At 48.9% G+C, this 22,085-nt stretch overlaps 4 protein-coding genes across 7 annotated transcripts in view; 2 read left to right on the plus strand and 2 right to left on the minus strand.

Annotated features, from left to right (window-relative positions):
- Positions 1-326: 326 nt before the first annotated feature.
- emc3 (ER membrane protein complex subunit 3) lies at positions 327-4,997 on the minus strand. Of its 4 annotated transcripts, none has more exons than XM_084445271.1 (9): positions 4,877-4,997; positions 3,960-4,128; positions 3,792-3,849; positions 2,899-2,992; positions 2,142-2,246; positions 1,513-1,594; positions 1,350-1,429; positions 1,154-1,236; positions 327-1,071 (listed from the first exon to the last, which is right to left on the minus strand). In XM_084445271.1, the coding sequence occupies exons 2-9, from the start codon at positions 4,112-4,114 to the stop codon at positions 943-945; spliced, it is 786 nt and encodes a 261-aa protein (XP_084301397.1). In that variant the 5' UTR covers positions 4,115-4,128; positions 4,877-4,997; the 3' UTR covers positions 327-942. The 4 variants fall into 4 exon arrangements, with proteins under 4 accessions (XP_084301397.1, XP_084301399.1, XP_084301396.1 ...); XM_084445273.1 differs by having other exon boundaries at positions 1,154-1,230; positions 4,872-4,992; XM_084445270.1 differs by having other exon boundaries at positions 4,872-4,992.
- Positions 4,998-8,140: 3,143 nt separating this feature from the next.
- On the minus strand, positions 8,141-9,691 carry LOC311314810 (SUZ RNA-binding domain-containing-like). The gene is made up of 4 exons (XM_084445308.1): positions 9,555-9,691; positions 8,820-8,869; positions 8,444-8,710; positions 8,141-8,271 (listed from the first exon to the last, which is right to left on the minus strand). Exons 1-4 carry the CDS (start codon positions 9,603-9,605, stop codon positions 8,160-8,162), a joined length of 480 nt encoding a protein of 159 aa, XP_084301434.1. The 5' UTR covers positions 9,606-9,691; the 3' UTR covers positions 8,141-8,159.
- Positions 9,692-10,516: 825 nt separating this feature from the next.
- On the plus strand, positions 10,517-17,044 carry fbxo42 (F-box protein 42). The gene is made up of 10 exons (XM_084445440.1): positions 10,517-10,629; positions 11,431-11,747; positions 11,894-12,010; positions 12,124-12,258; positions 12,392-12,545; positions 12,667-12,777; positions 12,950-13,046; positions 13,874-13,930; positions 14,831-14,947; positions 15,318-17,044. Exons 2-10 carry the CDS (start codon positions 11,438-11,440, stop codon positions 16,365-16,367), a joined length of 2,148 nt encoding a protein of 715 aa, XP_084301566.1. The 5' UTR covers positions 10,517-10,629; positions 11,431-11,437; the 3' UTR covers positions 16,368-17,044.
- A 1,059-nt stretch (positions 17,045-18,103) lies between these two features.
- The window catches only part of slc25a34 (solute carrier family 25 member 34), an 8,063-nt gene continuing 4,081 nt past the window's right edge, over positions 18,104-22,085 (plus strand). The window contains exons 1-2 of the mRNA XM_084446024.1: positions 18,104-18,189; positions 18,588-19,503. Coding sequence (XP_084302150.1) covers positions 19,147-19,503 — 357 coding nt within the window. The 5' untranslated portion in view covers positions 18,104-18,189; positions 18,588-19,146. The remainder of the gene's footprint in view (positions 18,190-18,587; positions 19,504-22,085) is intronic.

A 22,085-nucleotide genomic window follows, 5' to 3' on the forward strand; every position in this document is an offset into this window, starting at 1 on the left:
GGCTGTAACGTTTACACAACCATGTATATAGATAACTAACGTTTACAACTTATTTGTCTGGCATTGCTGCCCTGCTGTTGGGAGTGTAGAGCCATTGTCATGGCAACGGATCCTTGTTTGGGTCTCATCATGGATGTGGTCTCATGGGGCTAACCAGGTTGACCTTTGGCCGAGGTCCATGAAAGGTGATACAAGCTTACAATTTAGTCAAAGTGATCTTTATACAAAAACACAGGAAAATGTTACAAAATAAACTGGCTAAATAAATATTAAAAATAACACTGCATTAAAATGTCACTACTACACAGTAAGCCAGTCCCCTACACAGCCAATACCCACCTAAAACATCTGCCAACAGCATGGAAAGCAGCTACTGCTGCTCAAAAGAAATGTGAAGGTGGAATAATGGTGAAGTCGAATTAAATCTCTGGCAAAGGGATTATTTTTCATAACAGTTTAGTAAGATGTCATTATCGCCTCTGGCTAAGTTCCATTTAAACAAAATGCTAAACTCCTAAGGACTCTAACTGAAAAAAAAAACTATTATCAAATGTCATGTTGATGGATCTGAGAGTACAAGGTATTGATAACATTTCAAAAAGCAAAAGGAGTGATATTGTTGCAACATTGTTGTTCATTGCGCTTTTGTATGTTTCGTTTCAACAGTGACATTACAGCGTCCCATTGGCATCCAGTAAACCTTTGCATTGCATTAGAGTTCCTTTCAATCATTTCATTGAGGGTACAGTAACATCAATGAAACTCGAAGACACCATGATTATAAACGAAGCACAATTAATGTAAACCTTGCAAAAAGCTCTGGAGACTCACACCATTCTCTTTCTTAATGCCACCGAGCTTCCCTCCCAGTCATCAGAATTAAATAAAAGTAGACTTGTGCCCAGTAGTATTAGACAGTTCCCTGTAGTGATCGACAGGCCGTCAGAAGATGCCGGTCGGCAGGTCCTTGCTGAACATCCCGTCCAGGTCCAGCTCCTTGCTCATCAGCTCCTCCTCTACGCTCTCCAGCGCCCACTGGTGGTCTGTTAGCTCCAGTGCCTCCCACTCTGCCTAGAAATAAATACAGCGTTCCAGCATGAACTGTACTCAGCCAGTTAACTGAACTTCTGTGATAACAAACAACTTGTTATACCTTAAAGGCTTTATTAGTGTCCGCAGGCATCGCCATGGCGGCTCCACTCATCTGTTCCTGCATGATTCTGGACTGGTCTGCACCTGTCCGGGTCACATTAAGACAAGTTACAGCATAACGTTTGCTTGCATCGGAATGACAGCAGATATCAAGAATTCTTAGTGTCGTAAAAAGTTCGATAAGAAGATCTGATTACCGTTATCTTGTCCGAGAATTAGAGAGTACATGCTTCGCAGCCCAAACACATTCAGGAAGTACCAGGATGCTGAGCTCACCCTAAAACAACACACATTTACCCTCTACTACTGACAGAGCACAGCTGCATGCACATGACTGAGTACATCTCTGAAAACACGCACCACGAGGCGTCCAACGAGAGCAGCTCGATGCCTTGCTGCAGCATGGGCTTGAAGCGCAGGGTGAGAGGGAACGGCACCTTCGCTGTGAGGCACACAGAGGCGCTACGTGTTAGTAAGTGGACTAAACACATTAAAGTCGCACAGAAACGGACGTTTGAGATCATCTAACTTCCGTAGTTTGACGTATTTCCGACGCAAACAAGCTATGAGGGTGGGACATAATGTTTAGAGGAATTTGATTGGAACATTGACAAGTGGACGGGTTTTAAGAACTTTAGACAGATTTGATAGAAGGATAGCGTTGATTGACGGGTGGATGTTGTGAAATGATTGGCCTAAAATCTAAGGTACCTGTTGTCGTCATTGCCCGTGATCTACCGTTTTCCAGGAAGTAAGAAATTATATACTTTGATATAAGATTACAACAAAAGTAGAATTTTTTAATTTTTTTGGCATACATCGTTGAATAGGTGAACACTATGACCAATTATGTGAACCAAAATGGGACAGAATGATTTTTTCATTTCTGTGCGACTTTAAGGGTGAATGAGGAAAACGCTGTAGAATGAATGTATTTCCAAAATGAAAATAAAAAGCTCATTCCAGCGCCGTTTAGTGCGAGCACCTACTTGTGACGAATCCTGAAAATGTCCAGTTGATCCAGCCCCCGATGAGGATCATGGGAAGCACGTTGGTCACGTTGCCTTTCATCATGTCGGTCAGCATGCTGGGGTCTGGGAGCACAAACAAAACAGCGCGTAGCTATGGCAACCCTCCTACTGTAGTCACTGTTGTGATGATAACACACAGCCTTCTTCCAACACTTCTGCCATCTGACCAACACAGGACAACTGAACACCTTGCCGATACCATAAACAATAACAATTGACTGTACAACTGTATATTTTAATTGTAATAATTGCACCGCCTATATTACAGTCACAGTCATCCATGATTGGATGGAATACGTAGACTGTTAAGACTACAGATAGTAAATTGGGGACAAGGTTGCAGACAAGACCAGATTGGGAACAAGCGATAACAAGAATTCCAGTATGCCTATACTGGTTATACATGCTTATACTGGTTATACATTCCTATACTGGTTATACATGTCTCTACTGGTTATACATGCCTATACTGGTTATACATGTCTGTACTGGTTATACATGCCTATACATGCCTATACTGGTTATACATGCCTATACTGGTTATACATGTCTGTACTGGTTATACATGCCTATACTGGTTATACATGTCTGTACTGGTTATACATGTCTGTACTGGTTATACATGTCTGTACTGGTTATACGTGGCAAATAAACCTTCCATTCTATTCTAACACATGGCCTTGTTCCTGTGTCAGGACTTGCTCCTCTCTCTTACCTGTCATTGGTGATGGAGGAACAACCTTTCTTTTGGTCTTCTTAAAGAATCCATCCTCTTGATTGTTGAAGTAAAATTTCCTCATCAAGAAAGACTTAAAAAATACAAGACAAATACAAGAATTTTTATTGACATCATATCCTAATAAAGATGTGAGTACTCATATATATATATACATCATATCCTAATAAAGATGTGAGTACTCATATATATACACATCATATCCTAATAAAGATGTGAGTACTCATATATATATACAACCCAAGACTGGTTTATTGTGAGAGGGAATACAAGGGGCCAGAAACAGGGGTTGAAAAGACAGGAGAGGAGAAGGGCCTGGTACGCGTCTACAAACAGAGAGATGGAGGGATGAGGAGGAGAGACAGAGGAGAAGGGCCTGGTACGCGTCTACAAACAGAGAGATGGAGGGATGAGGAGGAGAGACAGAGGAGAAGGGCCTGGTACGTGTCTACAAACAGAGAGATGGAGGGATGAGGAGGAGAGACAGAGGAGAAGGGCCTGGTACGTGTCTACAAACAGAGAGATGGAGGGATGAGGAGGGGAAACAGAGGAGAAGAGACTGGTACGCGTCTACAAACACAGAGATGGAGGGATGAGGAGGAAGGACAGAGGAGAAGAGACTGGTGCCTACAGAGACAGAGGGATGAGGAGGGGTGAATAATAAGGAGAAGGGGTGGAGCTCAGCCTACGGGATCCAATCAGGCTATGATCTAACCCCATAAAAGAGCCAATCAGGCTATGATCTAACCCCATAAAAGAGCCAATCAGGCTTTGATCTAACCCTATAAAAGAGCCAATCAGGCTATGATCTAACCCCATAAAAGAGCCAGTGCTGCTCATCTTAACTTTCTAGTCTCCCACATTGATCTCACCTGTTTCGGAATGTATTTCCCGTTCTCTCTGAGAATCCTGCTCCTGATAAGCACCTGGCTGGATATCAAAGAGAAGTTGGTCTAAAAATGCACCTCCATGTGAGATATGCCAATGGTAATAACAGGATTATAAAGGGCAAACTATAATCCTAGATGAATCTAAATTACCTGTCTGACACCTGCTCTAGCGTCAGCTTCTTGTCGCTCTGGAGCAGGATGGAGACGTAGTGCCGGATCACTCCGACCAGGAAGGTGATGAAGACGATGGGGAGGACCACCCAGAGACGGATGTTGGAGTCCAGCAGGAGCTCGGGCTCAGCCATTGCTGGGAGGGAGGCTGGAACAGACCACAGCTGAGTCACATACATGACTCCTCATCACACAGTCTTAAAACCTTATGTTTATAAAACACTGCATCAGACAAGACAAATAACACAATACAGTACTACTGCATTAAACACTTAATAGCACAGTAATTGCAATAATAGTACTGATAATATGTATGCTATTTATAAGTTGCCTACATTTTTTAACAGCTACACGGTTATTGGTAGTTACTGTACTTAGTTCGTTATTTAGTTAGTTAGATCCAGGAAGCAGCATAAGTCAATGCATTGGCCACTAGGCGACCCCCCCAAGCCTCTCATCTGTGAGAAGCTAAACTTGCAAGCTAGCTACCTAGTTAGCTAGATAGCTAGGCTAGCTATGTCACTAACGTTAATCCTGCACATTTTGAACACTAGATAGCTATATTGGCATACTCATTGTGTTATTGGCTAGCCAGGTTATCAAACTACCTAGCTAGCCAGTGCTAAGCTAGATAACTAGCGAAGTCAGGCACCAAGCTAGCTAACTAGAACCGTCAAAAACGTAGCTAGATGAACGAATATCGACCTATGCAGCTAATTTCTTGCTAACAGGTAGCTAGCGTCCTAGTTGGTGATGGCCATTGTTCAGACTGAAGATGCTAGGCTTACTAGGCTAGCTAGCGAGGCTTAGTATTACGTTAGCTTAGGCTCTGTGTTATCTATCACGATGTGATGAAATCTATAATGCTGCTGCAACCAGTAATTATCTCACCTTACCACGAGTCCGTTTGATAAAAGAAGTCTGTCGTGAATTCACAGCCCAGCCGATGCCAATAAATCACTATACAGTGGATTATTTGTTGGCTTTTGTCACCATGGTCCTGAAACTGTCCGTGACACAGGGAGGGGATGCAGACTGCTCAGTCAGTGCAACACGGCCAGTCCTGCAGCATCGGCAGCAGCAGCATAGCACTGCCACCTAGTGGTGATGGTTGAAAATACTCTCCTCCTTGAACCTTCACATACAGTAGTGTAATGAATGTCCTCTGCATGTAAATCAATAAAAACGGGTCACTGCATTATCAAGTGATATTCAAATTGCATTACTAGTGATGCAGCGTTTCTTACTCCCTTCTTCACTTTGTTCCACACAAAATAAATTGTAGAACAATATAATATATAATATATACATTAGCTGTTACAAACCGAAAGTATGACTTAGTATGACATTATCTGGCATTATAAGGCATTCTTCAGACTGAGTTTATTGGAAGTAAAGTAATTACAGCACAACACAGAGGAGGAGAAACAGCACATTCAGGACGGAATGATAAGAGTAAGAGAGCTTGACAAAAGACAGTAGGTGACAGGTGTACATGGGATATCCAGAGACATACATCAGAATGACAAGACAGTTCATAGGTCATGCTCAGGGTGTAACACAACATGTACAGTAGCAAGGTCAATAATGGGCGTAAATGCATCTTTTGATATATTTTATCGTTAAAAAGATATTTCAACATGTGGCAAAGACTATTCAACAATGAAATGTTATTCTTACATATTGACATGAAATAGCTATTATTCCTTTGAAAATTAATCATTTCAAATAATTCAAACATTTACTGTGAATGTAAATCATATACGCATAGAATGTCAAGCTGCGTTCTATAGGCCTACATTATGGAGCATTCTGTGTACTTTACCTAGTGTACTTCACCTACAGTAATATCCTACTTGATGTTTTTTTCCCCCTGCAGAAAGCAAGTCACGCACCGTGCAATTTGGGCTTGTTTAGAAAGAACTCCTACAAAGGGAGGCATTGATTGAACAATTCTATGCAGGGAGCATTCATTGTAGTTTTTCCAATTAACTTTCCCAAACATCCAAAGGCCTACTGAGATTCATTTTGAATGACATTTGAATTTGAGTCAGTGAACAAATCCCATTTTACGAAATAGAAAAATAACATGCTCTACACAAAACAAAAATATTGTTTTTTAAGTTTTCTTTTCCGTATGTCTTTATTAAAGGGCATCTCTGAAAGTCTTTACAGGGTGATTTTCATGTTTCCAACAACCATTTTTTCACACCGTAATCACTTGGAGCAACTCTATAAGCAGATCACTGAATATTCCTCAAGAGCACCTTTCTGTAATAAAACTGACCCCTGCTCAGACAAAGGTGTGGAGACTCAACCACGGCTCCCAAAACTCCATGTGAATGTTTTACCATATTGCTGTAACCACACCAGCACCACATAAATCCTGTCAACTGAATGATCCCCAAAAGAAGGTTCATATTGTAGATACAATACACTTACAATTAGCAACCCAAAAGGGGTGTCTGTGGCCATTGGAAAATGCACATAATTCCAGTCAATCACTTCACCTCTGAGTGAAAATGTCTGAGGAGACCAATCACTCAACCCACTGTGGTGCCCATGGGAGGGCGGGATCTACACAGACACCACTGTCCTGAGGTATTTTAGGATGGCCAGATTACAGGAGAGAAGTAGTATGGGGTGTCATTGTCATGTCAGATTACAGGAGAGAAGAGGTATGGGGTGTCAGTCATGTCGGGAATAAAAATACAGTTAAAAAAATCACAGCATCCAAGAGCACCAACCTGAGTTGCCTCGGTAACTGTGGGGTCCAATATGAAACCAAAGAGATAATTTAAGGCATTCGAGTCTCAATAATACATGTTGAGTTTCTTGTCAGATCTTATACACAACTTTCCATCTTGTCAAATAGGTTGAGAACAAGCCAATAGTGGTTTTCTTTTGACTTTGGCACTCTCCTCAGAATTAATATGACTTGAGAATAATAGTAATGGATACTTCATCTATTTTTTTCATTTTGCTCTCTACTGTTTCACACAACAGGCAACATAGAACGTCACCAGATGAAAGCCTGAGCAGACAAGAGGTTCACCTATAAAGTTGATCTAGTCTCTCTATTAAAAACTGAAAGCCTGACAGGAAATGATACTTTGGCCCTCTGAAGATCCTGTTGTCCATGTCTCATTGTGGACTATTCCTTATCACTGCTGCTGAAGTAGAAAGGTGACGTCATAACATTTTTTACAGGTCCGTAAAGCCTTTTTGACTATTCTAACCACTTGTCCTGACTACCTGTTATAAACACTAGAACATTCACAATCCCTTTTGTGTTTACTTGTTCTTTTACATCACTGCCAATTTGAAATTAGATGAATCAAGAAAATCAATTACCGGTAGAAGATAAAAGACAAAGATCTACTGTACAAAAGAAATTTAAACTTAAGCATATTGTTTCTGACACAGTAAAAACATAGCTAAAAAGAAAATGTAATAAAAAAAATGAACGTGTAATGAACAAAAATGAATTAAAAACAAAACAAGAGACAAATATGGACAGGAGTAGCTCAGGCAGTTAGGCAGTCTATTTAGAGAAGCCAGGGCTTACTTGATTCTAAAATTATTGCTTGAACAAGCTAACACCTAGTGGCACCTGGTCACACCCCTCCTTGATCCCCTGCCCTGCTCCTCGGCCAGGGGACAGGCCCCTCCCTCAACACATCTCAGAGTCCCATGGACGCAGTTTGGACTCCCTTGGAGGGAGGAGGGAGGGAGGGGCAAGCCCAGGGCCCTGGTCCTCAGCTGGCAAGGAGCAGGCCACGGGGGCACGGGGCAGTTCAGGGTGCATCATGGGAGATATCACAGTGTGTGGGGTCCTGAGGCAATGCCCTGATCACAGTGTGGGGCAGGGAGGGTGTCTGGCCGTGTGTTCTGCTCTGACGTCCCCCTGCGAGCCCTCTGCAGGGGCTGGACACGGGGCAGACGGTGGAAGGCAAAGGGCCCACCAGCAGTCAGCAGAGGGGAGGGAGGGATTCTACATCTCATTCAGTGAGACACATTCTCCATCTCTACTGTATTGTCTCCCCGTGTTGTAATTTCATCCCACCTCTCTGCTATTTATGCACTATGCTACCCCCCCCCCCCCCCTCTGGGTTTCATGCCCCCCGCCCCCCTCCACCCCCGGGGAGAGACGATCGATCCTCCTCTCCCAGCCGATGTCTATCTGCAGTGGTGGAAGCCTGAGGTGCCGTCCGGACCGGTCGGCTGGCGGATCACGTGATTGTTGGGGCGAACTGCTTCTGATGCCGGCTGGGCATTCACACGCACTGACCTGCCAGGAAAAGAGGTGGAGTCAACTGACGGATTTCAACCTTTTTTTTTTTCTTTTTTTTTTTTAACTCTTGACTGGTCTGTAGATAATACATTTGCTCTCAGACATTAGGCCCGGTCTTAGACATTAGGCCTCTTCCTGTGGTTTGAGAAAGTGTGTCTCTCTGTCTGACCTGTCCTGGCCGGCTTTGTCCTGAGGAGTTTCTTCAGAGCTGGCGCTACCCAGGATCCTCCTGCGGGCCTCTGCGTACTCGGCCTCTCGCTGGGCCAGGGACTTGACCTGCTGGGACGGCCGGGACGAGGCGGCGGACGAGCCGGTGGTGCCGTTGGTCGTGGGGCGCTTCAGGATGCGGATCTGAGGGGGAGGGGCGGCGGGCAGAGAGTCGTCCTGGATTACCATGGCAGTCCGCAGGGGGGAGGAGCTACCAGGGGCCGTTTTCCTGGGATTGTGAGAAAAGAGTACGGATTGAATATTGTAGAAAGCACATAGAATAGCATAGTTCATTTGACTTTACCCTTCACAACCAAATGACCTTAACTTATACTCACTTCGCTTTCTGGCTTATTTTCAGTTTTGCTTCAAGTCTTCTCTCTATCTCCTGTAAGGAGGAGGTCAAATCAATTAACAAATCAACATGACAAGATCAGACTTTAGTTAGGTGTTTACTCTGAGAAGTAAGATAGCTGGCCCTGAAGCTGAAGGATAATAAGATGTTCACAGTGACGTTAGTGCAGAAGAGAACACAAGAGCTACTTCAAGCCAAAGTGAGGGATTACTGCCGTTGGGGCTAGAAATCTGTCTCCATGACATGAGTGACGAGTGGATAACCATACACTTTATTGGCGTAGACTAGCTAACGTATGCTTATTTCTTGTTCCTAATGTATAGTTCCTGACGCCCCAGCTATAGTTTAGCTAGCTAACGTTAGCCATCTAGGGAATGTTTCTAAGGCCTGTTGACGTCCAGCTACGTTAGCCTAGCTAGCAGACGCTTACGTGTTTAACTGTTAGCTTTGAAGTCTTGGTTGGGACGACTGCAAGTCAGTGGAAAATAAATATTCAAACGGGACTGTGAACGTTTTCTGTCGGTAGATCCAGGACTGTTTTATTCCGGTAAAACGGATTCACCAAGTAGCCTAACTAGTGGCTAACGCAGGCGGGCTAGAGGTTAGCTGTAACGTTAGCACAGGAAAGCCTTTGGGAAAGACAGTGTCCAGCTAGCTAGCAACGTTAGCTGGTTAGCTAAGTTAGCAATATATAGCCTGTAAAATATGTTTTGCTCACCCCGCTGTCCGCAGCTTCTTCCCAGCTTTCGGCAACATCTTCGTCATCCATGTTACAGACTCCAGACAAGTCTAGACCCGGGCACACGTTCTTCTCAATTCACAGACATACAAGCACAAGCTAGCTAGCTAGCAAGCTGTCTGAGAACGAACCATGGATGTATTACGACCCAGCCTGAAATAATGATGTGCACAGCGCCCCCTGCTGCACGGTGGACGTAGGTGGATGGGCGCGCGTTCACAGACGGGCAGTTACCCAAAGGTTGAGAGGTTTCCTACCAGGCCTAAAAACCTAGTAGTTAACATCCAAGCCTAGAAACTCCTAGAACAGGACTGCATTCCTCTCTCACCAATGATGACCATATACAGGACCTCGAGGGGTAATACTTACATGGGGGGGGGGGGGGTATTTAATCACCACAGGGCAAGTGACATAATTACACACGTGCGCGGCGACACATCACACAACAATCAAGGGTTGCCGGTGGAATTTATCCTCTGCATTTTCGCCACCAGGGACAGTGAGGAGCCGGGGACGAAGTCCAAGTGCTCAGTCCAAGTTAATGCATGTTTGTTTGTAAGTATATGTTTACATGCTGCATACATATTGGGTTTTTGCGAACATGCAAATTATGCACAAAAAGGGTCATCGTACCCTTTCTTGCTGTGTGAAGAAACTACTGCATCACCATGCCGCTTGTGGTATTCAGTGTCTTGCTCAAGGACACCGGGACCCTGGATTGAACCAAGGATCTTCCGATACTCTACCTCCCGAGCTACCTGCTACCCCATACATGAACCATTTACCATTTATAAGAGTACATTACTATACTATTATATTTGCAAATGAATTGTATTCTAAGAAAATGTATTAATGAACATATGGCATGGTGCCCATCCTGGTCATGTGCCCCTATGATCATTTACGTGCGCGCTCCCGTCCTCTACGGAGGATGGTGCCAACCAAGATGGCGGATGTTTGGAGTATGGCGATTTACTGCCGAAGCTGATAAAGGGAAGGAGAGGAAAGACAGAAGATAGAAACTCATAAAAAAAAGAAAACGTGTTGAAAAACGGTGACTATTAGTTAACACGACTTGGGATATATGTTAGATTGGTAATATTAATTAGTAAACGCTCACAGATATGTAGCTCGCTTGATAGCTAGCTGAGTGCCGTTAACGTTAGCTAGCTGAACAGCCCGTCTCCATCCCTGCTTGATACCTGGCTAGCCGTTCCTAACGCACTGTGCTGCTGCTGCTACACCAGCCAGCTACACAACCGACCGCAGTTTCAACAACAATAGTCAAGTCGCGACCTTGCCGGACAAACCAGTCATTGATTAATTGATTCCCTATCCGACGCACATGGGTGTGACTGATATCAGGAGAAGTCTAGCTAATTTGGGAGGGCGGGCCAAACAGTGAAGCCTAGCCTAGTGATGCTAGGTCTCGTTTTCGCCACATCGATCGATAGGCTTATTATAGCTAGCAAATTCACAAATATGTTACGTTAGCGAGTGAACATTAACCCGCTGACTAGACAGATAACGTGAGTCATTTTGCAATGTAGCTAACGTTACGGCTTAGTTGCTAATTAGTTTTTTTTAAACAATGTAGCCATCTAGCTAGCTAATTGGATGGAATGTGTTTGATTACGTTAGCTACTCAATGATCGGTGCACTTTTCCTTGTCTCGCTAGCTACGAAAACATTGGCTGGCTAGCTTGTCTAGATTGTGTAATTGATGCAATGTTAGGTTAGCTACTGTTTGGCTACCTTCGTGAAACTATAGCTAAGTTTTTCGAATTTGTACTTTAAAGCTAGATGTAGCTAGCTAATGTTGTTAACAGATCCAACCGCTTTCCTCTTTCTGCAGACACACGATGTCCCGCTCCTCGGACAGTGAGGATGGATACTTTGTTGCCATGGATACTGAAGAGGACGGAGGCGGGGCCGACGTCGCGGGGATGGTTCAGGGGGTAGACGAGAACCCAGACCCCGCCTGCAGAGACGAGCAACCAGACCCCGCCTGCAGAGACGAGCCGGACGAGGAGAGGAGGCGCGCGAGCGGAGAGAGAACCATGGTGGAGCTGCCAGAGGAGGTCCTGGAGTACATCCTGTCCTTCCTCTCTCCCTACCAGGAGCACAAGACGGCCGCGCTCGTGTGTAAGCAGTGGTACCGCCTCATCAAAGGTAAAGCTATTTCCTAAACTCACTCACCGGAAGAGAGAAGTATTTTGATAACAAACGCATGTCGGTGTCTCCGCTTTTTCTTCTCTCCTGGATTCTTCACTCATGAATTAAGCGGGAAAAACCCTTTTTTCTGTATGTCTGCTCAGGTGTTGCGTATCAGTGTTACCACGGTTTCCTGAGGGCAGTCCAAGAAGGGAACATCCAGTGGGAGAGTCGCACATACCCGTACCCAGGAACACCCATCACCCAACGCTTCTCACACAGTCAGTAGTGAACACCGTGTCCCTGTAACGCTTTCTGACCCAGCCTGTCACCCTTACGCCTGGGCTCTGCTCATACACTGCTGGTTGTTAACAGAGATGTGTGCGTGTTGCAGGTGCTTGTTACTACGACTCCAACCAGTCCATGTACGTGTTTGGAGGCTGCACTCAGAGTAGCTGCAACGCTGCCTTCAACGATCTCTGGAGGCTCGACCTCAACAGCAAGGAGTGGATCCGGCCTCTGGCCTCGGGTACGAATGCACTCTTCATTTACACTTAAGGAATTTAAAGGAAGGTCAGTTTGACAATACCGTCGTTGATGGAACACACTTTTTTGGGGGGTTAAATTTCTAACTGTTCAATACACATCTACTGTCAATGTAGGCTCCTATCCCTCACCCAAAGCCGGAGCCACCCTGGTGATGTACAGAGACCTGCTGGTGCTGTTCGGTGGGTGGACCCGCCCCAGCCCCTATCCGCTACACCAACCTGAGAGGTTCTTTGACGAGATCCACACTTATTCTCCCTCCAAAAACTGGTGAGTGTTGCGCAATGCGTCTATTGCAGTTCATATTTATTGACTGCCCACTCTTGCCTTTCTCTGACTGTACTGCTCCTGGTTCAGCCATGTCTGTGTGCCCCGTCTCTCTCTCTCCCAGGTGGAACTGCATCGTGACGACCCACGGACCGCCGCCCATGGCCGGCCACTCCTCCTCCGTCATCGGCAGCACCATGGTGGTGTTCGGAGGGTCGCTAGGCGCACGCCAAATGTACGTCGCTGTAATCTTTTGACTTTGAATTGCGATTCAGAAAAGTGATGATAGTGATGAAAGTGATGATATTGTCGTGTTAGCTGATGCAGTGTTGGAAAGTCTAGTGTACGTGTGTGTGCGCTTGTTTTGGCTCACCGTGTGGCCCTGCTCTCTCCTGGTCCCTGGTCAGGAGTAACGAGGTGTGGGTTCTGGACCTGGAGCAGTGGTCATGGTCCAGACCGCCCATCGCCGGCCCGTGTCCACACCCCCGAGGAGGCCAGTCACAGGTGAGGATGGACGTGTCCCTCGTCCCCCTACACACTAACATCATCCTACACACTAGTGTTCAGCGTCACGTCATCCTACACACTAGCGTTCAGCGTCACGTCATTCTACACACAAGCGTTCAGCGTCACGTCATCCTACACACTAGCGTTCAGCGTCACGTCATCCTACACACTAGCGTTCAGCCTCACGTCATCCTACACACTAGCGTTCAGCGTCACGTCATCCTACACACTAGCGTTCAGCGTCACGTCATCCTACACACTAGCGTTCAGCCTCACGTCATCCTACACACTAGCGTTCAGCTTCATGTGGTTCATCTGTTTTCTTTTCTAAAAGTCTTAACTGGTTTAATCTGCTGTTTCTGTTCTAAATGACTGACTTACTGTTCAATAGAGGTCTGTCATCAGTCCCATGTCTGCTTTTAAGTGTCGTAGTGAAATGTTCCCTCTTCTCTTGGTGTAGTGAAATGTCGGTGTAGTGAAATGTCCCACTGTTCTGTCGGTGTAGTGAAATGTTCCCTCTTCTCTTGGTGAAGTGAAATGTTCCCTCTGTTCTCTTGGTGTAGTGAAATGTTCCCTCTTCTCTTGGTGTAGTGAAATGTCCCTCTGTTCTGTCGGTGTAGTGAAATGTTCCCTCTGTTCTCTTGGTGTAGTGAAATGTTCCCTCTTCTCTTGGTGTAGTGAAATGTCCCTCTGTTCTGTCGGTGTAGTGAAATGTTCCATCTGTTCTCTCGGTGTAGTGAAATGTTCCCTCTGTTCTCTCGGTGTAGTGAAATGTTCCCTCTGTTCTCTCGGTGTAGTGAAATGTCTCCTCTCTTCTCCCTCAGATTGTGATCGACAGCGAGACGCTGCTCATCCTGGGAGGGTGCGGCGGCCCCAACGCGGTGAGAGAACCCTCACGTAGAACCCTGGTTCTTCAACACAGCCTTCCTCTCACGTAGAACCCTGGTTCTTCAACACAGCCTTCCTCACATAGAACCCTGGTTCTTCAACACGTCTTTAGTGTGTGTTTTTCTGGTCGTGACCATGCCTCCCTCTCTCTCTCCCTCTGTGCTGCTCTCTCTTCCCCCTCTCTGTCTCTCTCTCCTCCCTCTCTCTCCCCTGCTCTATCCCCCTCTCTCTTCCCCACCCCACCCCTCTCTCGCTCTCTCCCCCCTCTCTGTCTCTCTCTCCTCTCTCCCTCTCATCTCTCTCTCTCTCTTATCTCTCCCTCTCTCTCTCTCATCTCTCCCTCTCTCTCTCCCCCGCTCTATCCCCCTCTCTCTCCCCCTCCCTCTCTCTCTCTCTCTCTCTCTCCCTATCCCCCTCTCTCTCCCTCTCTCCCCCTCCCCCTCTCTCTCCCTCTCTCTCTCTCTCTCTCTCTCTCTCTCTATCCCCCTCTCTCCCCCTCTCTCTTCCTCTCTCTCTCTCTCCCTCTCTCCCTATCCCCCTCTCTCTCCCTCTCTCCCCCTCCCCCTCTCTCTCCCTCTCTCTCTCTCTCTCTCTCTCTCTCTCTCTCTCTATCCCCCTCTCTCTCCCTCTCTCTCCCTCTCTCTCTCTCCCTCTCTCTCTATCCCCCTCTCTCTCCGTCTCTCCCCCTCTCTCCCTCTCTCTCTCTCTCTCTCTCTCTCTCTATCCCCCTCTCTCTCCCTCTCTCTCCCTCTCTCTCTCTCCCTCTCTCTCTATCCCCCTCTCTCTCCATCTCTCCCCCTCTTCCCCTCTCTCTCCCTCTCTCTCTCTCTCTCTCTCTCCCTCTCTATCCCCCTCTCTTTCCCTCTCTCCCTCTCTCTCTCTCTCTCTCTCAGCTGCTGAAGGATGCCTGGCTCCTCCACATGAGCTCTCCAGCGTGGACGTGGCAGCAACTGCGTGTGGAGAACGATGACCACGGCGCCCCTGAGCTCTGGTGTCACCCCGCCTGCCGGGTACGCCCCCCTACCCGCCCCCCTACCCCCGGGGTCAGCCAGGGTCTGGCGCTCGCTACACACACACATCAAAACCAAGCAAAACAACCTCAATAAAATCATTGAAAACATGGGACTGAGCTAGTGTGAGACGCTCAGTCCACACATGTGGGCCTGACCTGTAATGTGCTGCACTGACCCAGATAATGTGTTTTCACATGGTACGCTTTTCTAGGACAGTTCAAGCAATTAGGCTATCCGCATAGCCACGCCCACAGCACAGGACAGCCTGTCTCAGAGTGGCCAATAGGATTACACCAAACTGGGTTGTATGTCTTTCCAGCTCCTGAACTTTGACCCTTGTTGTTGTTGTGGTGTTGTCCTCCCCCAGGTGGGCCAGTGTGTGGTGGTGTTCTCCCAGGCGCCGTCTGGCCGCGCCCCCCTCAGCCCCAGCCTCAACTCCCGCCCCTCCCCCATCAGTGCCACGCCCGCCCCGCTGGGCCCCGAGCCCCCCTCCCTGCGCAGCGGCGCGGCCGGCGTGGTCCTGGGTGCCGTGGAGGAGGCGCCCTGCGTGAACGGCCGCTGGGGCACCCTCCGACCCCGTCCCTCCGCCAGGGGAGGGGCCAGGGAGGGCAGCCCCTCCTCCTCCCAGCAGCCGTCCCCCTCCCAGGGGCCAGAGAGCCCGCCCCTCCCGTCTCTCCCCCCCCTGCTCAACGGCTCATCCCCCTCGCCGCGGACCAGCCCCGGCCAGGCCGCCTCCCCGCCCCCCCGGCCCCACCCCCCCGGCCCCACGGACTACGGCTGGGAGTCCCCGCCCCCCACCACCAACCCCGCCCCCGAGGTGCCTAGCACAAACGGCCTGCACACGCCCCCACAGGGCTCCCCGCCCACCCCCCCGGGGGCAGTGTCCCCCGCCGCCCTGCGCCGGGGCCTGGAGGCCGTCAAAAACCTCTCCTCCTCCTCGCCGTCGTCCTCATCTCTGCCGTCGGCGTCGTCTCTGGGGGGCGGCGGCGGCGCTGCCGCGGGAGGGGGCGGGGCTTCGGCGGGAACGTCCCCTTCCTCCTTGTCCTCCAGCCCGCCACAGGCGGCGGCGGCGGCCGGGTCCGACGGACACTCCATCCCGCCCATCGCGCGGCGCCTGGGCCACCACCCTCCCCAGAGCCTGAACGTGGGCAAGCCGCTGTACCAGTCGCTCAACTGCAAGCCCATGCAGATGTACGTGCTGGACGTGGCGCGCGCCCGGCAGGCCGGCCTGGTCTCCTGGAGGGCCTACGGGACCGGGGCCCCCGCCGCCGTCACAGGGCCCCCGGAGACCAGCCTCCACACCGTGGTGCAGGGCCGCGGCGAGCTCATCATCTTCGGGGGGCTGATGGACAAGAAGCAGAACGTGAAGTACTACCCCAAAACCAACGCCTTGTACTTTGTACGCGCCAAGAGGTAATGGCGTGAGTGACGGGGGGAGGGCGGGGCCAGATAGGGAGAGCTACTGACGACGTCTCTCCATCCTTCTGGCCTCGCCGACCGCGCAATGGCGCCGGAGTAAACATGGCCTTTTTCTCCCTCACAACAAGGGGAGCGTTGGAAAATAAATCCATTCTAAATTCTTGTGTTTAACCGCCCTCATACACTAATGTCCCTCACTCTGCCTATATCATAACCTCAGCCATATCTCACTACACTTTAGGACGCAGGACCTTATAGCTACGATGACGTTTGGTTGAGTGTGTGTGTATCCTGACTTCTCTTAACGGCCTGTGTGCATTTTTGCGTGAGTGTGTGTGTCTGTGTGCGTGCGTGCGCGTGTATGTCGACTTCTCAACAGCCAGTGCATTTTTTGCGTGAGAGTGTATGCGCGAGTGCTTGTGTGTGTGTGTGCTTGAGAGGACAGCAGTTTTTCCATGAATCCCAGAGGAAGATTTTGAGCGTTTGTGTTCCCTCTCTGGAGAGGCTGAGATGAAAGGGAACGTGAAGAAGGGAGTCGCGTTCGCTCAAGACGGAGGAACGGTGGACGACGGACTACCTTGCTTTTTTATCACTCCCTCAGCCGGCGCTGTTTACATTTGAGATCTGTGTGTGCGTGTGCGTGCGTGCGAGATGTGTAAGCATGGTGGTTGTGTACAAGCTGTCGTTTGTTGACTGATGTTAAGGGAGTGGGGGTGGGGGGGTTAGGGTTGTTGCATTGTACTGTAAACATAGTAAAACAATAAAGGCCTCCATGTCTTATCCGTCATCTCCCAGTAGATTTAATCACTTGTCAACAAAGGTTTTGGATGCAGCCATGCTTCTTCTAAGGCAGCAGGTTTGTACTTGAGCACTGACACATGGTTGAGTGGATCTAAGGACTGTAGGATTCGTTCTTCCAGTGACCTTCCTCCAGGCACCGGTGGCAAATCTTGTGGAAGTGATCTAGGTCGTCACTGAACCAGGGATCTCCAGAGCTGCCTTCGCGGGTCAGAACATGTCCGCGTCGGAGGAGGTCCGCGCTTCCTGACCGCAGAGGGAAGAACGACAGCATGTAAATAATGATGTTTTTCTGTAGATCTGAACTGGGCACCTGGGACTGGGACGACTTCACAAACGGAGGAATGCTATCCTCTAGTGGTCTCGATGTTTATAGCAGATATCAAGTGTTATACTGTAGATGGTTAAAAATAGTCCTCAGGATGGCTGACTGGGTATAATGGGAGTTGATTTCCATGACTCAACACCTTGTTCACTGCACAGCTACAGGCACTGAAAGCGCAAACTATTTTTTCTTATTATACAGAGTTGCCTCTTCCACTCTTGATCAAGTCCACTGTTTTTGGAAGAGTGGTTCTATCAGTTTATTGGCAACAGACCACGGCTGAGTTTCCCAGAGGCATCGTAGTGCAACGTGGTCGTTGTCATTGTAAATGTCACTGTTGTGTTTCTCAGACGAGCTCTGGGTTGTTTAGAAGGGGAGTCGCTGATATGAGTCCAAACCCTCAGTTTGAATGCTTTTCTCCGTTCCCCTGACCGACCGACACTTCACCCCCCATCTATAACCTTTTACCCAGAGAAACCCCATAGGACCAAAGCAGGGTGGGGGGTGCAGCTGGAGGGAGCTGTTTGATTGGTGCAGAGCAAAGGATCTGGTGAGGTGGCGGTCAGGCCTGAGGCGTGATTGGCTGGAGGGTTTTGCCAGGGGGTGGAGTCTTTCACAATGGATGTGAATCCTGGGACGCATGTTTACCAACGCTGCCAGAGCGGAGAGGGAGAGAGCTGAATAGCTCAACACAATAGTAAGTTTCGCTTGTTTTGACAAATTCAGGTGAAGATATTTACTGATCATGCAGAGTGATATTTGAATGATATTGGGGGAGTGGTTCATTGTGAATTAGTGTATTTGTGTATGTTGTGTAGAGTTTGATAAGAGTTTGTGTGTGTGTGTGTGTTGGTGCCCTCTACTTGTGCGTTCATGTGCAACAGCAGTCAGTCTGTCTAAAGTTCAGATGGCAGGTTTCCTGGCCAGCATGTGACTGGGGTGTGTTCTCAAAAAGAGTATTGTCACACAGGCTAGACTTTTGTTCCTGCACTGTCCCTTCAGGGCGTGTAGTTCTACTCACAGCTCATTTCCCCATAATCAACTCAGCAGAGTTTCATCAACCCGGAATGTGTCATTGATTTAACTCTGTTGCAGAATTCTGCTGCCCCTCCTCGTCCTCAACAACACCATATCCCATGTTTCCTGGCGCATTGTGTACACAGCTCGCTATTGGCAGAGTGGCATGTGAGGCCGTCGTCACTGCCAGCCTCCCAGAGACAGTAGCCACTCCTGTCACAGGTGCAGTGACCAGGGCCACCGACATCACGCCACCGTGCCCGTGTTCCTCACACAGCTGTGTCTCTGAGGCCTCATCCTAGTTCTCCACCACTGTTTCCTGTCAACACCGCTGCTGCTCCCCCACCTGGGGCCCCCGAGCTGTGTGGAGTAAGAGGAGGTGGGGGGCTGAGCTCGCCGGTCGCCGGCTGTGACTCCTCCTCCTCTGACGCGGCGCTGCGCAGACCGCTCCTCCTCCTCCCCGCCGGTATGAGCGGCGCCTGGCTCCTGGCGTTCCCCTCCACAGACTTCTCCCCCTTCAGCCCGCCGCCGCCCTCCGCCATGGCCCCCGCCGCCGGCACCGGCGGCGCCCCCCCCCCCTCTCGGCCGGGCCGTCCCCGGCTCCCCCAGGCCTCCCCCGGCCGCCGTCTGGCCCCCCATGGACTTCGGCCTGGGCGCGCTGGCGTGCTGCGGCGCCTGCGTGTTCACCAACCCGCTGGAGGTGGTGAAGACGCGTCTGCAGCTGCAGGGGGAGCTGCGGGCGCAGGGCTCGTACCAGCGCCACTACCGCGGCGTGCTGCAGGCGCTCTGGGTGGTGGGCCGTAACGACGGGCTGCGCGGCCTCCAGAAGGGCCTCTCCGCCGGACTCATGTACCAGGGCCTGATGAACGGCGTGCGGCTGGGCTTCTACTCCTACTGCGAGGCCCTGGGCCTCACCACCCTCCACGGGGGCAGCATCGTGTCCGGCGCCGTGGCCGGGGCACTGGGCGCCTTCATCGCCTCCCCCGCCTACCTGGTGAGTGGGATGAGGGGCGCCAATGGGAAGCTTGGAAAGAATGCAATGATGGACCTCTAGACTTCATGCTAATAATAATAATAATAATAATAATAATAATAATAATATACGGCCCTTGGAATCGTCCTAGCTCCCCCGCCCCCCCTCACAGCGCCCCCTGTAGGATGGTCTTGCTTGGGGATACTCAGTGAATACACCAGGGGCCTCATTTATCAAAGAGCGTGTAAATTCAGGTGTAAAAGAGGGCGTACGACGAAAACGAGGAAAATGCGAAAAGTAGCGTACGACGAGAATATTTACACGCTTTTCGGATCTATCAAAAAGTGGCGTACACGCTGCTGCGCCAAATTCACCACAGAAAATCCGACGGTGGCGGAGAAGAGAGCGGACGCGCACGCGCCCCGTGTTCCGCCCTCTCCACGCCCAAATTCAACCATATATGGTCAAAACTATGACAGCGCACAACGTGGATACCCCGGAAGGAACCGACATAATATAGCGTGGAGCATAGGAAAGACAAATACGTTTATGGAAAAACGCGGAAAGAAGAGAAACTTTTCGGAGACGGAGGTGCATGTGCTTGTTGGTGAGGTCCACGCGAGGAAAGAAAATCATCTTCGGAAGGTAAGCTATTTGTACGAGCCTACATTTGTCTGATTGCTCCTACAGTTTAGGTAGCCTACTGTACGTTTCGTGCATCCTGTATTTGGCGTAGGCTACACGGACATTCTGTATTATGTGGCTGTGAGGAAAGCAAACATTCCACACATTCTGTGGTAGGCTATGATTGATTTAGGACCAAAAACAGGGAACGATAACACAGATGACCACTTCATAATGTTAGACCACATTAAACATTTTCCCCTCTGGGAAATTAAGACTCTCATCTAAATCACCCGGTAAATCACACTTAAGCATTTATTTGGCTGCCAACAGAAAAACATATCAATTGAATATGGCTACACAATAAAATGTTTAATGCATAATCAAGTTAACAGACAAACTCAAAGAAAATGACTGAAATTGTTTCTCCAGACTCTGACGTGGGGTGGGACTCAAAGGAGGGGGAGTCTGCAGTGGTCCTTGACCTGACGGTCGTGCCCCCGCCGGTTGCAGCCTCTACATCCAGCGCCACGACCTCCAGTGCCTCCACCTCCAGCGCACCGGCCTCCACCTCCAGTGCCATCTCCAGCGCCTCCGTCTCCACCGCCCACGCCTCCACCTCCGGCTGCCAGCGTCCCTGCCTCAAGGGTCCCTGAGGGCTGGGCTTCCTCTCAGACGCTGTGCTGGAGGCTCATGACCCTAGAGGCCCAAAGGGAAATGGCAGAAGGGATTGGGGCAGTTGTGGGGCAGTTGTGCAGCAGTTGGTGGAGGTCACCACACTACACCACCAGAGTCAACAGGACATCCTCACTGCACTTCATTCCCTCACACATGCTTTCACGGACCTCACACTGTCACTCACTACCACACTCACGGACCTCACACAGTCACTCACTACCACACTCAAGGACCTCACACAGTCACTCACTACCACACTCACGGACCTCACACATTCACTCACAAACGCACTCACACACCTCACACAGTCACCCACCAACAGACAATAAAATGGTAGAAATGTGAACCTTACTTGTTTGTGTCTTCATAGCTGGCGCATGACCTCAGTGTGGGCCCTTTGGCCCCGCTGGTAAACCTCATGACGGGGAGGGGGCTGAGGGCTTGGGTCCTCATTTTGTGGTGGGGTCTTGACTGGTTCTCATTCTTATCAGCTTTGAATATACATCTTGGCAAACATAACAGAATGATGTACAAGGAGGGGACAGATACCTAGTGAAAGTACTATTGGTTGCTAGTAAAAAGACAAGAATGAGGGCTTGGTATAAGGTGGAACCCCCAACCAAGGAGCAGTGGTGGGTGTTGTGGAGGAGATTTATGAGATTTATTTATGCATTGAGGATGCAGGAAGGAAAGTTTGAAGGGAGATGGGAAAAATGGATGGATTATAGAAGGAAGTGTGATGATACCACTAATATTAAAATGGTCATATTTGAGTAAGAAAAAAAAAGCTGCATGGATGGAAGTACCCATAAGCTGTTATTGTAAGTTTTTATGTTTTATTGTATTGTCGTTGTATGGATGGAAAATGCTAATAAAGATTAAAGTAAATAAGACAAAGAATATGTATCTTGGCTATGCACACACCAACAAGCCAGCCGTCACGCGCAGCGCCTGCCTCCAGTCTAGCCCCTACCCTGCTGTGCGCCAGGATGAATGAGTCATGCGTGGAGCCATGAATGGCGAAAATGGCGTACGCCTGAAATCGCGAAAAAGACCGTGTAAAATATGGCGTACCTCAATGATAAATGAGGCCCCAGGGGTTAGTACTCTGTGTTGCACCAACATCTGTTCACAGTGTGCTCCAATTTCATAACTAAGATTCTTCTAGTTTTCAGCTGGGCTCCAGGATAAAAGTTAGAGCTATGTGAAAGATGTTGTTGTTCTTGTTGTTGTTGTTGTTCGTGTCTCTAGTTCACTGTTTGTCCCTAATTATTTTTTCCCTGTTGAAATACTGAGAACAA

The sequence above is a fragment of the Borostomias antarcticus genome, assembly GCF_949987555.1.
Source record: "Borostomias antarcticus genome assembly, chromosome: 11".
Taxonomy (NCBI): domain Eukaryota; kingdom Metazoa; phylum Chordata; class Actinopteri; order Stomiiformes; family Stomiidae; genus Borostomias; species Borostomias antarcticus.

Bases quoted from the DNA above. Each gene is read 5' to 3' on its own strand.
- emc3 (XM_084445271.1), bottom strand. From the start codon at position 4,114: ATGGCTGAGCCCGAGCTCCTGCTGGACTCCAACATCCGTCTCTGGGTG. The intron at 3,850-3,959 runs GTAATTTAGATT...TTTGATATCCAG, and splicing joins CTAGAGCAGGTGTCAGACAG to CCAGGTGCTTATCAGGAGCA. The intron at 1,430-1,512 runs GTGCGTGTTTTC...GTGTTGTTTTAG, and splicing joins CTCTCGTTGGACGCCTCGTG to GGTGAGCTCAGCATCCTGGT.
- LOC311314810 (XM_084445308.1), bottom strand. From the start codon at position 9,605: ATGGATGACGAAGATGTTGCCGAAAGCTGGGAAGAAGCTGCGGACAGC. The intron at 8,711-8,819 runs GTGAGTATAAGT...TCACAATCCCAG, and splicing joins AAAATAAGCCAGAAAGCGAA to GAAAACGGCCCCTGGTAGCT. The intron at 8,272-8,443 runs GTCAGACAGAGA...TTTTCCTGGCAG, and splicing joins GACAAAGCCGGCCAGGACAG to GTCAGTGCGTGTGAATGCCC.
- fbxo42 (XM_084445440.1), top strand. From the start codon at position 11,438: ATGTCCCGCTCCTCGGACAGTGAGGATGGATACTTTGTTGCCATGGAT. The intron at 12,011-12,123 runs GTCAGTAGTGAA...TGCGTGTTGCAG, and splicing joins CACCCAACGCTTCTCACACA to GTGCTTGTTACTACGACTCC. The intron at 12,546-12,666 runs GTGAGTGTTGCG...TCTCTCTCCCAG, and splicing joins TATTCTCCCTCCAAAAACTG to GTGGAACTGCATCGTGACGA.